The sequence below is a fragment of the Asparagus officinalis genome, chromosome 9, assembly GCF_001876935.1.
Source record: "Asparagus officinalis chromosome 9, Aspof.V1, whole genome shotgun sequence".
NCBI classification, from domain to species: domain Eukaryota; kingdom Viridiplantae; phylum Streptophyta; class Magnoliopsida; order Asparagales; family Asparagaceae; genus Asparagus; species Asparagus officinalis.
This window is the reverse complement of record NC_033802.1, coordinates 65,021,148-65,038,531: the sequence shown is the minus strand read 5'-3', so window position 1 is coordinate 65,038,531 and position 17,384 is coordinate 65,021,148. Positions and strand designations below refer to the sequence as shown.

The window sequence follows — 17,384 nt, the reverse complement described above, 5'->3', positions numbered from 1 at the left end:
TTAAGTCCCCTCTCTCACTCCATTACTACATTCTTCCACTCTCTCTTATAAACCCATCAATTAATTCTCACCCACTTATCAATCCATCATTAATGTGTAGGGTGTGATTTTGGTGGATATTCATCACTTTCTTAGCAATTGAAGGTATAATTTTGCATTTTACTTAACTATATACCAAGTTTATAGCATTAATTTCTCATTTTATTCATGACAATTATTTGACATTGTTATTCATGAATTTATAAAAATTAGTTAAATTTGTTATATTTGATGAAATGCTAGTTAAATGGGGTTTTAGTCAACCACTCATTAATGTCACATAATTTCACATTATTATTTCACATTAATTATTTCACATTATTATTTCACATTAATTTCTCATTATTATTCATGAATTCATAAAAATTAGTTAAATTTGTTATATTTGATAAAACTTTAGTTAAATTTGATTTTAGTCAACCACTCATTAATTTCACATAATTTCACATTATTATTTCACATTAATTTCTCATTTTATTCATGAAAAGTATTTCTCAACCACTCATTTTATTGTTAGTTAAATTTGATTTTAGTTGTCTATCTTGGATGAAATTTTTCTTAAATTTGTTTATTTTTGGTGACATACATAGATGGATGAAGAATTGTATTGTGCATTGATGGATTTTAGAGGAAATAATCACTTTTAAAATTAAATGTCAATGGGAGTTACAATGATTTGGCGGTTGAAGTGCAAAGTCTAATTTCTTGTAGTGCAAGCATGATACACTTGACTTATAAGGTACCCCACACACAAGAAATTTATGTGCGTGTATGATTTCCTGACCGTTAAAGTAGATTTGAATGACCGCACATGCACTTGTCGTGAATGGCAAGTTGTCGGGCTACCTTGCAAACATGCGGCTACGGTAATTCGACAAAATAACGACATTCTTTACTTCTATATTTCTCACTACTTTAGTGTGGAGACATACCGCAAATGCTACTCCTTTCCTATATACCCAATTCCTGGCGGTTACAAGCCATATGTAGATGGTGAAAATATGATGATTCGGCCGCCGATAACATCAATTCTTCGTGAAAGACTAAGAACAAAGCGCATTCCTTCAAGATTGAATCTCCATAAAGAGTTAAAATGTAGTATATGTCAACAGTATGATCACAACCATAGAACATGTAGACAACCTATTACAGACTAGATATATTCTAAGCAAAATATTACAAACATGCATGAGTTTTGTGTTATAATTTTGTGAAAGTGGCATGCTTTTGGATCAATATAAGACATGTTTTCGTCATAATTTTGGATGTAAGATATGTGTTTGTTATGTGTTTTGTATGATTGTTTAGTTATGTGATACTTTTGGATCAATGTAAGACATGTTTTCGTCATAATTTTGGATGTAAGATATGTGTTTGTTATGTGTTTTGTATGATTGTTTAGTTATGTGTTTGGTATGACTTGTGCACGAGTAAACATGCTACACTTATAATTTATCACGCTACACATTTAGGTTATCACGCTACACTTAGAGTTTATCACGCTACACTTACAGGTTAGAACGCTACACTTTGAATATATCACGCTATACTTACAGTTTATCATGCTACACTTACAGTTTATCATGCTACACTTTCAGTCTATCACGCTACACTTTTAGGTTATCACGCTACACTTTGAATTTATCATGCTACACTTTTAGTTTATCACGCTACACTTTCAGTCTATCACGCTACACTTTCAGTCTATCACGCTACACTTTCAGGTTATGATGCTACACTTTGAATTTATCACGCTACACTTTCAATTTATCACGCTACACTTATAGATTATCACGCTATACTTATAGTTTATCATGCTACACTTTTAGTTTATCACGCTACACTTACAGTTTATCACGCTATACTTTCAGTCTATCGCGCCACACTTACAGTTCATCACACCACACTTACATTTTATCACGCTATACTTACAAGTTATCACGATACACTTACAGTCTATCACGATACACTTGCAGTCTATCACGCTACACTTGCAGTCTATCACACTATACTTTTAGTTTATCACGCTACACTTACAGTCTATCACGCTACACTTACAGTCTATCACGCTACACTTATAGTTTATCACGGTACACTTTCAGTTTATCACGCTACACTTATAGTCTATCACGCTACACTTTTAGGTTATCACGCTACATTTTGAATTTATCACGCTACACTTTTAGTCTATAATGATTCACGCTACACTTTCAGTCTATCACGCTACAGTTACAGTTTATCACGCTACACTTATAATCAAAGAGAAATTTGCATACAAGACCAGACTTAGTTGCACTCATAAAATTGCACAAGAACAAAATGGCACTCACAAAACTTTCAGAGTATCTACTTCCCTAGTGTTACAAACTCTAAAATTGCACAAATTTTCACAATAACAAAATTGCACTAACAAAACTTTTATTATCTACTTTCAAAGTCTAACAATCTGAAACAATATGTTACAAATCAAACTCTAAAATTTAAAGATACAAGCAATGCTCTGAAGCCTCTACAGGAAAAATGCGCCATGCTCGAGATCACTTCTATGGAACCTCATATCTATTATAGATCCTCCCATCAGAAGACCCGTAATTCTCCTAACATCTTCAACACCAAAGGAGGTCCATTTTCCTCCAATTTTGAAACTACTTTTTTCAACATCAAATACTTCCAACAAACAATCCACTAAAAGTGGTTGCACTGGAACATCAGGAACATCCAAATAGCCATAGAATGGCCTATCTTGAAGGGCTATCCAATGATCCTCCGACAATATAGAAAAAATATAATTTTGAAGAAGGTCCCAGAAGTAGCCAACATTGGATGAAATTCTCACTTCTTCCATAGTGTATGATTTTCTGCAACCAAAGTAAAACATAAGCCAACTTTAGTATCATATCAATATTATACTTTTTTCTTAATTAAAACAAACTGTAAAGACTGAAAAATATAAAATAAACATATTGCTATCTCCCCTATACTAGGTGGTTAAAAGATCAATGCCTTTCTAAAATAGGATTTGGAAGAGAGACAACTACAACTTGCTATTTTTGCATAGCCACTATATCACCCCTCCCTATCATCGGTGATGTTCGCAAGGTAATTGCAAAATGTGCAATCATGATCATAATCATAGATGATTTCTTTGATGAGAAGGCTTCCTTGGACGAATTACACAGGCCTACAAATGTCATTATGAGGTATTGAATAATTCTAGAATGAGAAAATTACTCACTTTTTTTTTTTGAATTCCTTCATCATTTACTTGATTTGTTTCAAATAATAGGTGGAATATAGATAGCTTATCGGGTACAAGTAGTATCATCTTCAATGCCTTAGACAAACTTGTTGATAAAATTGCTCACCATAATCTTTATGTTAAGGGAGTGCTTCAAGATATTGTAAGTTCTTTATCTCTAATTCGCTAAACATTTACATTTTTTTTTCTTTACACAAGTTGGGGTTAATGTGCATTTTTCTGTGAAGTGGTATGAAACTTTAGACTCATGGCTAATAGAAGCAATGTGGAGCAAAAACAAATATTTTCCATCAATTCAAGAGTACCTACCCAAAAATCTAGAGTAATTGAGCAGCTTGTTAAAATCATCAAGGTTGATTTGATGACATCAATTTTAAATAGCAAAGTGGCTGCTGAGAACAGAGAATGAATCATGTCTTTATAATCCTACATGTTCCAGGTTTTTGCTTGTTGTTGCTGGGAAGAACCTCTTACACAAAATGTTGTTCATTTTCTTAGTTAACTCAAACTATGAGTTTCTTTGATGTACATAATCTTCTAAAAGGTTGAATGAATGAATAAAGATTTTCATTTACTAAAAAAAAAAAAAAATCAAGATACCTACAAGTCGGTATGGTCTCTATTGCTGTCAAAACAATGATTCTCTCCGCTTCATTTCTGATGTCTCCAAATTATCTACTCTATTTCACAAAATATGAGCACAGTGCAATTACCACAATGCTCATGATTTCGTGTCGATTATTGAATGACACACGAAGTGTAAAACCCCGTAAATTTAAAATTTTTTATGATAAATAATGATAAATATGTTTTATACTAAAAAATAACATATTTTGATGTTTGAGTATGATAAGAATTGATTTGAGATCAATTTAATGTATATTTGTGAATATATGAGATAAGAATTGATTTGAGATCAATTTAATGTATATTTGTGAATATATGAGTGCAAATGCACAAAACATGCACGAAGAGAAATCTGGGAAAAATGACTGCAAATGCACAAAACATGCACGAAGAGAAATCTGGGAAAAATGACCAGTTAAGAGTTTCTATGTTTTACACAATTATGGAGTTGAATCTAGAAAAACTCAAAAGACCAAAGTTGTAGATCTCTTCAACAACTTTCCAAAAATCTTAAATCATCTCATTCTGAGGTCGTATGAGAAAGTTAAAGCCAAAATACCGAATGTGATTTTCCTAATCAGACTAGGTTTCCTGGTTTGGGTCAAACGGGTTTGTTTCAGGTTTGCCTCTATAAATACCTATGTTCTTCATAAAAATTCTTTTTTTATCATATCTCTAAACCATAGCAGCCGCCCTCTCCCCTCAAAACCCTAGATCTTTTTCTTATGAATTTTGAGAGCTTTGTGAAGCACAATGCCGACACGAGGGCGAGATCATCGACGTGTGGTAAGGGAGAACGTGTTGTTTGCACTTGTGGATTGATTGTTGTTTGTTTTAGAGGCTTACACATGATTTTAAGGCAAGATCCCACTTGCTCAGATCTGAATTTTTCTATTTATTATGAATTATCTTTAATTTAGATCTGTTAATAATTATATGCGTGGGATTGTTGATAAAATTGTGAATTATTTGTTTATATTAATTTGTGATATAATTATCTGTGTGGATTTGATGAATAATATTAAATAAATTGTAATTATGTGATAAATAGTATTTTCTGAATAATTATAATAGATTAAAAAAATTAATTTCGGAAGCAAAATTATTTTTGGATAATTATATTAATTAAAAGAATTTATTTGAGAACGGAATCATTTGAGGAAAAGTATGATAAATTATAAGAAGTTATTTTGGAAAAGAAATTATTTTCTGAATTACATAGTTGCTATTCATAATTTATAATTCTTAATTTTGATTATCTGATATGACATGATATTATTGCACATGATTAGTTGCATTGATTGTTCCTTGTTGTGATTGAGAATTGTTAGGAGTTTATGACTATAGTGACCTGTGTGACATGAATAAGACCTAGAGGCTTGTGTGTTGTTGACTTAGAAATACAATAGATGTTGGGGTGAGAAAGTCTCTGTTCATATAATTGGATAAGGCTATTGATATATCTTCCAGGCTCACACCAGTGGATCGGTGTCGTCACTGGGGTTGGTTTGTTAGGTCAAAGTAGATCGGTGTCGCTACTTTGGTCCGTGAATTTGATATTCACCCGAGTTTAGCTTGAGTCCGGACCAGGCTAAAAACGGATTGTGTGTAGTCCTCTGACCGAGTTTGTGTAGTGGTATTGGATACACGTAGGGTATTTGTGAACAGTCAGTTATCCGATAATATGAGCGTTGATTCTGTGTGAGATATGAACCAGTGACCTGTTATAGAATGACTAGTTACATGACCTTGTTACTTAAGGTGATTATGGATTCTTGTGAGTTGTAGGCCAGTTGTATTTCTTTTCATACATAGATCGAGATTAATATTTAATTACCTACAATTTGAGACATATGGTATATATATGAGGGTTTCCTTGTTTGGATTATTTCGCTCGATGTACTACGTCTCATGTTGTAGATTTTTAATTATTAATTCCATCTAGTTGTATGACCTTGTCACTTGGATGATTATTCTGATCGCTAGCTGCATGATCTTGTTACTTGGTTGATTTTTTTGGATTCTTCTGATTATTATATTCTAGGGATGAATTATATTTAAATTATTAGAATTTCAATATCATACTTCTATTATTATTATTACCTGTTTTTGCTTTGGTCGTTCGACCGTTTCTTTCTCCCTTGTGGGGTCTTGCCGTGTGCCATGCATACTGATGTACACCTATTTTCTCTGGTGTACGTCAGACTTAGAGGAAGAACATGTCCAGCTGGGAGATCGTCAGGAGCCAGAGGGTTCTCAGTAGGAGTGTCTTGCAGACAGAATAGAAGAAGAAGCCGAAGCTTAGTTATTAGTCATCAGTTTCCTTTTGTGCTACTTTCCATTTCCATTTGATCAGTGTATTTTTATATTCTCCAGTATTTCATTCAGATAGTTTTTGTATAAGGGCATGTTGACCCGAATATTATGTCTTGGATGATATTCATTATTTGTGATATGTATTATTTTATTTTGTGTTGTTCATTATATTCTCGCTACTGTGATCGGGGACCTGTGACTTCGTATTGTATTTATTTCTTGACGCTTAGCGTATTAGGTTGAGGAGAAATGTTTATTTTTATTTATTCTCCTTAATCTAATACGTCGCGGACTTGTTCACGTTCCGATTCCCCAGTATTTTGGGAAGCGGGGCGTGACATATCAGGTAATTCAAACATATCAATAATTAATTAAGTGAATGTTACTATTTTCAATTTTCTGACCAAAAATTATTGCAGAGAGAGATGATTTCTTTGATGAGATGGCTTCAATGGACGAATTACATTAGCAAAGAATGGATCATGGAGCTCACCAGCACGCGTGGATTCGAACGCAAGGACTGAGGCGACGACGAGAGCTGAAAACGGACACGAGATGGCGACGGACACCAGATGGCGATCGACAACAGACGACGGCGGGGAAGAAAGGAGGCGTCGACGAGAGCTGATAAGTGTCGACGGAGACGACGACGGTGAAGGCAAGGACGGAGGCGACAGACACCAGACGACGATGGACACCAGACGACTGGGAAGAAAGGGAGAATTTTGTTTTTTTAGTTAGGGCTCAGAGTTGAAAAGGGGGAAGAAGAGGACAGAGAGAGAGGTACTGGTTTAAGTGAGGGTATTGAACGGGGTATTTTATGATTTTTAACATGTTTGTGTATAAATACAAGCGCTCTACCTACTGTATTTTGAAAATTGGGTTTAAAAGCAAAAACGAAAAGATAATTAGATTTAAAAATAAAAGCAATAGTGATTGGGTTTATAGGTAAAGTTGAGTAAACAAATAAGGCTAGAAATAAAAACCCCTATAATGTATAGGATTCGGATCCTCTACACTACAAAAAAATAGTGGAGGGACCACTACATAATCACAGCCATTGATTATCTAGTTGATGGTTATGATTTTTTCTTTTAGTGCAAATTAGGAATGAGTGCAATACACGGGGGTATGGTAAATGTTAGATTTAGATTGTATCATAACCGCCTACTAAATAATCAACGCTTGAGATTAAAAGTAATGGTCTATCCACTACTTTTTTTATAGTGGAGAGGATCCAAATCCAATTAGCATACCTTAATTTTATGATTTATGAATATTGTGACGGCCTACGACTACCCGTCGGCCCTCCACCTCGACCTCGCCGGCATCGATATATGCCTCGTCGGGGACTCGGCGGCGATGAACGTCCACGGCCACGACACTACCCTTCCGATCTCCCTCGACGAGATGCTCCTCCACTGTCGTGCTGCTGCGCGTGGGGCCTCCACGCCCCTTCTTCTCGGAGATCTGCCGTTTGGCTCCTACGAGTCCTCGCCCTCCCAGGTTCCGTCGTCGGCTTAATTAAGTTGCATTATCTTAATGAATTTTATTTTATTTTTTCCATATTAATTAGACCCATTTTGTTCCTCAGCTGTATAACTATAAGTCCCTCAATCTTGAGTAATCGCGTGTCGGTTACTCAAATATTTGAAATTGCTTATTGGCCCATCAAATCATGAGGGCCCCAGCAAATTCGTCCTTACGGTAACGCGAAGTTTCCGTTTTGCCCCTCCGCCAAGTTCCCCAACTTATTTCATAGCGGATTTAGTCACAATACATGGTAAAAAAAAATGGTCCACATTCGATGAGATCATCTTCTTCAGTAATAAAAAACCACTATAATCCTATATACATCACCACCCTAGAATATAAGATTGATAATGGAGTTATAAGAGCATCTTCAAGAGTGATCTTAGGTTTTCCCTATATTTAAGGAGCAAATCTCTCATCCTAGAAAATAGGGAGCCAAATAAAGGAGCAAACGCCCAACAATGCTCTCCCCAAATGACTCCCTAAATAATTTTGGATATTTTTCACTTACCTTCTTTTGTAATACATAATTGCAACGGCTATATTATAACGATGAAGTTTTTCGTTCGTCCGGTTTTTCTAGAAAATTTATTTTTAGTTGACTCAACTGGCATGACAGATTGATTGGATTTTCATCCAATAGACCACTATCAGACAACGATCCCTAATTTAGTAGAGAAGTGTAATAATCCATCTATAAAAAAATAATACAAATTAATATCAACACTATAATTAATTTAAAAAAAATTAAAATGTAATGAAAACTAAAAAAGTCAGTTGTAAATATAAAATATGAGAGAAATAAAACAATTAAGAGATGAACTAATTTACTTACCTTTAAAGAAAAATAGTAGAATGCCAAGTGTAAAATAATTATGAAATGAACTAATTTATCCTATACAAAGATGCAATATATATAGATGAAAGGAGAATGCGGGGCTGGAATGCAAATATAGCCGTTGCAAAGTGCGGTTGTAAATATAGGGAGCCACTTTGTTGTCCTTGATTTGGAATACCAAACCATATTCCCTACATTTAGTCTCCAACATAGGGGGTATGTTGAAGCAATTTTTCTCCCTCCTACTCTTTATATTTAGTCTAAGACATGAGATAGGAAGATTGTTGGAGATGCTCTAAGTATCAATTCTAATTGGCCACACCCCACACCTTAGAAATAGCACCGACACTCTATAGAAATCCACCAAATAACTGCAGAGTAAAGACAAAGCACATTGCTTGGTTATAATCAACACTCCGCACACTTCACATTTTTTTATCAGATCACTAGTATTACTATGTATGTATGTATAAAATTATCAAAGATTTAAAGGTATATAGTAGGAAAATAAAACCCCGAAAAACGATTAACCTGAGAAAAACTCTTGCACATAATAAGAAAAATGATATTGTATACTATTGGGAGAGAAATCGGGTCCAATTCAGAGTTGATGGGTCTTAAACAGAAGTTAGGAATCAATTTTAACCCAAATGTTATACCTAACAGGTATTGACCCAAACTCCTATTTAAATTTACCACTCTTTCTTATCTTATCCACAATATTCTACGGAACTCACTAAGTTTTTGCACAACTTCACTCGTGGGCTAACCAATTCATAAACTTTAGCACCACTCCACTCGTGGGCTAACGCAGCACATAGCTATCAAACATCTGTAGGAACTTCCACCACTTCACTCATGATGGATAACTAGACTATATATATCACTTCTACGGGCATCCGTGGATTCTCCCGAGACATTCGGGCTTCACATCGAAGAATGAAGATCATCTATTTTTTTTTTTAAATTACTTGGACCATGACTTTAGCTCTAATACCATTCACATCGAAGAATGAAGATCATCTATTTTTTTTAAATTACTTGGACCATGACTTTAGCTCTAATACCATTTGTTGGGGGAGAAATCGGTCCCTACCTAGAGTTGATGGACCTTAAACAGAAGTTAAGAATCAATTTTAAGTCAAAATGTATAGCTATCAGGTATTGACCCAAACTCCTATTTAAACTTATCACTCTTTCTTTTTCTTATCCGATGTGGGACTATACTCACATATTAATCACCTCAATGTATACTCGATCGGCGTAATTTTTGTGGGTATGGAATTAATGGGGCAATTCAGGCGGTGGAGGCAGCGGTCAGAATGCTCAAAGAAGGGGGGATGGACGCGATTAAGTTGGAGGGTGGATCTCCGTCGAGGATTGCGGCGGCCATGGCCGTTGTTGATGCCGGGATTGCTGTAATGGGGCACGTCGGGCTCACACCGCAGCAGGTTAGCGTCCTTGGTGGGTTTAGAGCTCAAGGGAAGACAGTCGCCGGTGCTTTAAAGGTGGTGGTTCCTTTTTTCCCCCAGTTTTTTTATTTGCACGTATGGGAAACTCTTTATTTTGCAGATTTTGCTGAATGTTATTTCTGTATTATTTGACGTAAAATATACATTCCAAAACTAAGAAATGACAAGATACTCTGACTCCTTTAAAAAAAATAAGGATCTTCTTTTATTTTTTTTTATATTTACCATGAAGGGTCAAATAAGGAAGATGCATGTAATTAAAAAGGCAGCGTGAAAGAACATACCATTAAATAAGAACGATATGTAGATTTTGGGGATGATATGCAAATAATACATTCTGGTCACACGTAAAAAAACCCTTTTTAAAGGATAAATTAGGAGAAACCCATGTCATATATTTTTTTCCTCAAGAAACTCCTTATTCATCTAAGACCATTAGCCAATTATCAGACAGTTTTTTATTCGAACGTGTGCGTAGACGTTTGACGTATGCGTACTGTTTCACATATTTTACAGTTTGAAAGTACAGAAATAGAGAAAAAATTTAGTTGGGTAACATAATTTTTAGTTAAGTCTCTCTAATCATTAGACCAAAACTTTGAAGTTACGGTAATAGTTAATGTTTATGTTTTTACATCCTAACTTTGAAATTACTTTGAAGTTACGGTGATAATTTTTAATTAAGTCTCTCTAATTATTAGACCAAAACTTTGAAGGTACCGTGATAGTTGATGTTTATGTTTTTATATCCTAACATGTCCCCGCAGATTGAGCGCTCTTTTCTATGGCCTGAAATGACATCAAAATTTTTAAAAATCCGCATTAAACTTGTTGCCAACAAGATTCATACGTGGGTTGCTCTAATATCATTTTAAAGTAACTCTAACCACTACACCGTAACTCCAAAGTTACGAAGAGAATTGATGTTTATATTTTTATATTCTAACAATAACTAAGCAGCTATGTATATTTTTATCATTCTAAAAATTTCCACATGTATATTTATGCGTAGACGTCTAACGAAATAAACTTCATTGTAGTTCACCTTTAGTTAGTTTCTCTTCAGTGTTTTCTGAAGAGAGAGATTCGAAAAAGATTTTAAGCCTGAGAGGAGTTTATAATATGCATGAGCATGGTTCAGATAGTGGAGAGCGCGATAGCATTGCAAGAAGCAGGGTGCTTCGCGGTTGTGTTGGAGTGCGTGCCGTCGCCGGTAGTGCAACTACTTTGGCGCTTCGAGTTCCGACCATCGGAGCCGGTGCTGGTCCTTTCTGCAGTGGCCAGGTAATCGCTTCGGGATAGAATTTTCACAAACGCTTATTTTTTCTTTCCAGTATCAATCTTTCAAATATCCAGTTAACAAATTTACATAATTTAAAACGCAGGCGCTTATTTACCATGACTTGGTGGGAATGATGCAACAAGCTCATCATGCTAAGGTATAAATAACTAAGGCTTTGTTCTCATTTCCTCTTCGGTTCTATTATGATTAATATCTCATTTGTTAGCTACTAGCATATCTTTTTTTAAATTATTTATAACTAAATATTCTAGGCCTACCTCTAGCCTTCTTTGTCTTAGTAACTATAATCTTACATTTTCCCGCGATCATATTAGAAGTCCTATTGCAGAGATTACGTATACTAAGAATGAAAGAAAGAAAGAGAAGATCAGAAGTTTTTGGAGAATAGAAAAGCTAGAGTTTTTCATTAGAGAGATTGATTGATTCAAAGGGGGTGTTCATAGCGACGTCGGCATCATCTACTGCATATAATAATCTCAATTGTTAATTATCGATGTATTTTTATCTTAAATTCTTTTCAGTTCAATTTGATTCGTAGGATGAAGTGAATTGACTGAATTAGCTAGTTGTCAGTAGATTGAGTGTGAGAGTATCCGAGAGTTGTATCGTGCTCTATATCGCCGTTTGTTTTCTGGAGCCTGCAGGTCGCTCCCAGATTTTCCAAGCGATATGGAAACTCCGGGGAGGTCATACACAGGGCCCTCTCAGAGTTCAAAAATGAAGTGGAGAGCAAATCATTTCCAGGTCCCAAGCACACTCCGTACAAAATAAGTGAGGCTGATCATGTTGAGGGGTTCATGAATGAATTACAGATGATGGGTTTGAGTGAGGCCGCCTCTGCGGCTGCTTCTGTTGCCGAGATGGAGGCTGCTGCAAAAACGCAAGCTGGGGCGAAGGAGCGCATCGGTTGAGCCCCTCCTCATTAGCTAGCTAGCGCGAGTATATGCTTTGAGGAGAATTTGTGGTAAATAAGGACTTGGTGGGTGTAGAGTACGTGTGCTTCCAAGACCGTTTCTGATAAATAAATAATGTCCTTGTGCATCATGGTTGAGAAATTTGTGTTCTACATTTAAGCTTGCTAATTAATTGGCATACGAGCAGAAGCGATAACTGTATATATATGTAGACACACACATTCAATACTTAATCCAAGGAAAATTTACCCCAAGACTTTCTCTCTCCTTTAACATGATATCACAGCAAGGTTAATCTTTTGCCAAATCTTGGCATCGCTACATATAAACTATCTAAGGAACCGACACATTTGTTAGCTATAGTATAAAAGTAGTACAGACTTTTTAGCAAGGTTCATATAAACTATCCAATTATGAGTTTCTATAAACCCCACTTATCTTCTACCGTGGCCTATGAGCAGCAACAGTTTGTACTATAGTTCGCATTTTTCTTTGATCAGTGAATTGTGTTGTGCGCAGCGGAAATTTCGGAGGTATGATGTAAGACCCTATGGGCCTAAATAACAAGTTACTCTTGGAATTACTCTTATAATTATATTTACCAATCTTAGGATCAGCCGCGTAATGACGGCATACCAGGCTAAGTAAGGGCCTGGGAATGAAATTAATCCTAGAGAACACTTTCTTGGGCCTAAGTCAGACTGATGAAGTTGCCTCCTCGGACTCTCTCGCTCTCTCCCTCCAAAAAATGAAGGGAATCTTCGACCTCTTTCATGCTTATAGAGTAGATTTATTTTCTCGTATTTAATTCTTGCAATTTATTTTGTAGTTTAGATTTTGTAATTTATTTTATAGTTATATTTTATTTTCTTACACTATTCACCTTGATGCTAGAATCCTTTTGGGATTAGTTTTTATTTTCCTTTATTTTCATATTCTTTGATTCGCCTTGAGGCTAGAACCCTCTAGGGTAGTTTTTATTTTCCTTTATTTTCATATTCTTTGATTCGCCTTGAGGCTAGAACCCTCTAGGGAATTGCCTTTTCTTTTGAGGTGGTGATTCGCCTTGAGGCTAGAACCCTCTAGGGAATTGCCTTTTCTTTTGAGGTGGGTTCAATTCTAGATTTCTCATATCTTTAATTAAACCCTCATTATTTTCTTTCTTTATTTTTCCTTTTCTTTTATTTTCTTGATTTTTATTTCCTTTATTTTTCCTTTCTTTCCTTTCTTTCCTAATTGTCACACACACAACATACGAACTGATTCTAATAATTTTCTACAAACACCTTACTCGTGGGATCGATTACTTTTTATATTATAACTTGATTAATTGTGCACTTGCAATTTTTGGTATATGTTTATGCCGCATCACATAGCTTTTTGAATTCTCCTTGCTATTATTTTTGTGACGATTTTGTAAACAACATTACAGCACGATATGGGTCTAAAATCTGCTGGGGAGCTAGGATTGAGGATTTTAGGCACTAATGTAATTGATGTAGTGTAAGGATGTCAAATGGGTGGTTTTGGTTGGGCCTTGGTTTGGTCATAAATGGGTGGGCATATTTATGACCACTTGACCATTTATGACCCATTTAGCATTTGCTAAATGGGTCACTTCTCAACCACCCATTTACTAAATGGGTGGTTCATGAGTGACCCAATAGCCCATTTAGTTATGATTATGATACTTCTATATATATGTAAGTTTTAGGGATCTATTTGCAAATTTTCAGGGGGTTTTGGCAAACTTTTAGGGGGGGGTTTTGCAAACTTTTAGGGGTTTTTTTGCAAACTTTTAGGGGGTTTTCTGTAAACTTTTAGGGGGTTCTTTGTAAACTTTTAGGAGGTTTTTTGTAAACTTTCAGGGGTTTTTTTGCAAACTTTTAGGGGGTTTTCTGTAAACTTTCAGGGGGGTTTTGCAAACTTTCAGGGAGTTTTTTGTAAACTTTCAGGGGTTTTTTTGTAAAATTTCAGGGGATTTTTTGCAAAATTTTAGGGGTTTTTTGCAAACTTTCAGAGGGTTTTCTGTAAACTTTCAGGGGGTTTTCTGTAAACTTTTAGGGGTTTTCTGCAAACTTTCAGGGGGTTTGGGAAAATCTCTTTTGTGCGTCAATATCTCAACTCACTGATCGCAAATAACACTTGTTCTAATTACTCAAACTAGATTAAAGCATAAACATATAACTTTTCCCCTAACTTTCTTCCAAATTCTCATGCATTCTCCAATATCCATACGTAGCAAAAGTACCTAACATTAACATTAAATTAAGAATATGAGACGGGTTCCTCCAAAAGGAAAGTCATGTAGGCATCAAAGACCAACTATATATGCAACAGTTAAATCTTGACGAGGTACTGAAAAGATCTCACACACGCATATATCTCTTGCCAACGAAGAATTGCGAGCGCCTACTTTTTATATTTATATATCCTTGAGGGTGTTTTTTGTAATTTTTAAAAGTTTGAGGGTGTTATTTGCAAATTCAATATTTATAGGGGACTACCGAAATTTTTTAGATTTCATGTGTCATTTTCAAGTTTGAAAATTCTAAGATTGTTTTGTAGTTTTGAACTCTTGAGGGTGTTTTTTGTAATTTTTAAACTTTGAGGGTGTTTTTTGTAAATTATAAATTGACATGGGCTGCTAGTAATTTTTGGATTTCATGTGTCATTTGTAGGTTTTAAAATTTTAGGATGGTTTTGTAATTCTAAACTATGGAGGGTGTTTTTCTAAAAATTTAAAACTTTAAGGGTGTTAATTGCAAATATTAAATTTATAGGGGACTGTTGAAAATTTTTAGATTTCATGTGTCATTTGCACGTTTAGAAAACTCTAAGATTGTTTGTTAATTTTGAAGTCTTGAGGGTGTTTTTCTCATTTTCTACAAATTTTAAGGGTATTTTTTGCAAATTATAAAATTTCAGGGGGTGTTGGTAATTTTTGAATTTCATGTGTCATTTATGAGGTTAGAAAATTTTGATAGCTTTTTTATAATTTTTAACTCTTGAGGGCGTTTTTATAATATTTTAAACTTTAAAAGTGTTTTTTACAAATCTCAAAATTTTAAGGGGCGATTAGTCATTTTAAGTGTTTTCTATAATTTTTAACTTTTAAAAATAAGTTTTATAATTGTTGAAGTGAGGGTGTTTTTAGAAAAATATTCATCTAAATGGGCAAATGAGTGGATAATAACCCGCTCATTAATGACACATTTATCTTTAATAGAAACTATACCCACCCATTTATGACCCATTTAACTAAATGGGTGGGTTTGGATGGTTCATTTGGCGGGTGGGTATGGGTGGGCAATTGGTTTTGGGTCTATTTTGCCATCCCTAATGTAGTGTTATAAGTGCCAAGAAGTTTACCTGAACAGAAAAATTCCTCAATTGCCAGATATACATCTTCATTGATGACACTCCAAGCCTCCTTAAAGAACCCAACACTAAATCCATCAGGCCCAAGAGCCTTCCCCCTCTGACATTGAGAAAACAGCATGTTTAATCTCTTCTCTAGTAACAGCGCAACTCAAGTCATTGCATTGGCTATTGGTGAGAATCGAACCATTAGCAATCACACTAGGATCAGGTGCTAAAGTGGAACTTGCAGAACCAAGAAGTTTTTTGTAGTATTTAGTAAATTCATTAATGATTCCAGGCATATCAGTTATCCTAGACTCATTCTCAGAATAAATGGATAATACTCTGCGTTGGTGCCTCTTTATTTTCATGATGGAGTGAAAAAATTGAGTGACATTATCACCATGTAGTCCCCAATTAATATTTGTCTTTTGCCTATAGAAAGAGTATTCACATTCCACCAGATTGGTATATTTCTTGATACATTCTTTCTCTCTTGATATTAGTGTTGAGTCAAAGATATTATTATTCAGCTGTGTTTGAATGTCACACAATTCAGCTTTAGCTCTTGCTACTTGTTCATCGATGTTCATGAATTGTTTCTTATTTAACTCCCTTAGAGCAGGTTTAAGTTTCTTGAGCTTGTAGTGAAATCTATACATCTTGTATCCATTGATACTTTGGCCCCAGACTGATTGCACCACAGATATAAAATTAGGGTGTTTTGTCCACATATCAAAGAACTTGAAAGGATTTTCCCCCTCAAACTTCTCATCCCCTACTGTTAGTAGGACTGGTGAATGATCAGAACAAAAAGACATCAAGAACTCCACCTGATTGAAAGTATATTGTTGTATCCAATCCTCATTCACCAATACCCTATCCAGAGCTATTACCTTCTTTCTTAATGTGATCTCCAACCATTGGCTTTGATACAACTATATTTCCAGCATTGCTACCAGTCTCAACATCAACCTGCTGCACATGTCTTTTTTGCCCAGAACCCAGAGCTGAGTTTATTTGTTTGTCTTGTGCAAATCTAGCAGGCTTCTTAGCAACTGGAACCCATATCTTTTTAGTGACTTGTCTCCTACATTTCTTAGTTTCATGCCCTACCATGTTACAAAGTGAGCACCATCTTGGTTTGAGTTCATATAACACCTTCTGATTGTAACTCCTCCCATCAGGCCCTTGAATTACTATTTGATCCGGTAAAGGTTCTTTCAAATATATGTCATCTAAGGAGCGGGTCTGACAGTGCATGTTAGCATGCGATTCTTGCAGCTAACTTGCGCCCCTGCTTAGCTTTCCATGGCCAAGAAGAAGAAGAGGAGTGTGTAGGCATCAAAAAATACTGATAGATATCCAAATACAGCTCAAGACAACGAGGAGGTCATCCAAAGAGCACAAAAGATGACCTTACACTGTCTCGAAAGAATCGAGACAGTGTTAGTATAGACTGTCTCGCTGTGCGAGACAGTATAGACTGTCTCGCAGTCTTGGTCAAACCTTTAAACAGTTAGAACCAAAGCCAAAATCCCCTCTCGATTCATTCCATGAACGAGAGGTCCACAAATTGAACGATCAAACCTTTAAACAGTTAGGATCGTCTCAAAACTCTCACTTGGTCAAACCTTACTACAGTTAGGACCACAACCAACATCTCTTCTCGATTCATTCCACGAACGAGAGGTCCACTTTTAGTTGAATAGTCAAACCT

At 35.4% G+C, this 17,384-nt stretch overlaps 2 protein-coding genes across 2 annotated transcripts; both read left to right on the top strand.

The window, feature by feature from the left end:
- LOC109823556 ((E,E)-geranyllinalool synthase-like) lies at positions 3,160 to 3,822 on the top strand. Its single transcript, XM_020389831.1, has 4 exons — positions 3,160 to 3,239; positions 3,326 to 3,440; positions 3,526 to 3,620; positions 3,738 to 3,822. Exons 1-4 carry the CDS (start codon positions 3,160 to 3,162, stop codon positions 3,820 to 3,822), a joined length of 375 nt encoding a protein of 124 aa, XP_020245420.1.
- On the top strand, positions 7,514 to 12,428 carry LOC109823555 (3-methyl-2-oxobutanoate hydroxymethyltransferase 1, mitochondrial-like). The gene is given in 6 exon segments (XM_020389830.1): positions 7,514 to 7,747; positions 9,914 to 10,120; positions 11,226 to 11,298; positions 11,301 to 11,368; positions 11,470 to 11,523; positions 12,032 to 12,428. Coding segments are annotated over 6 exon segments (903 nt in total). The 3' UTR covers positions 12,299 to 12,428.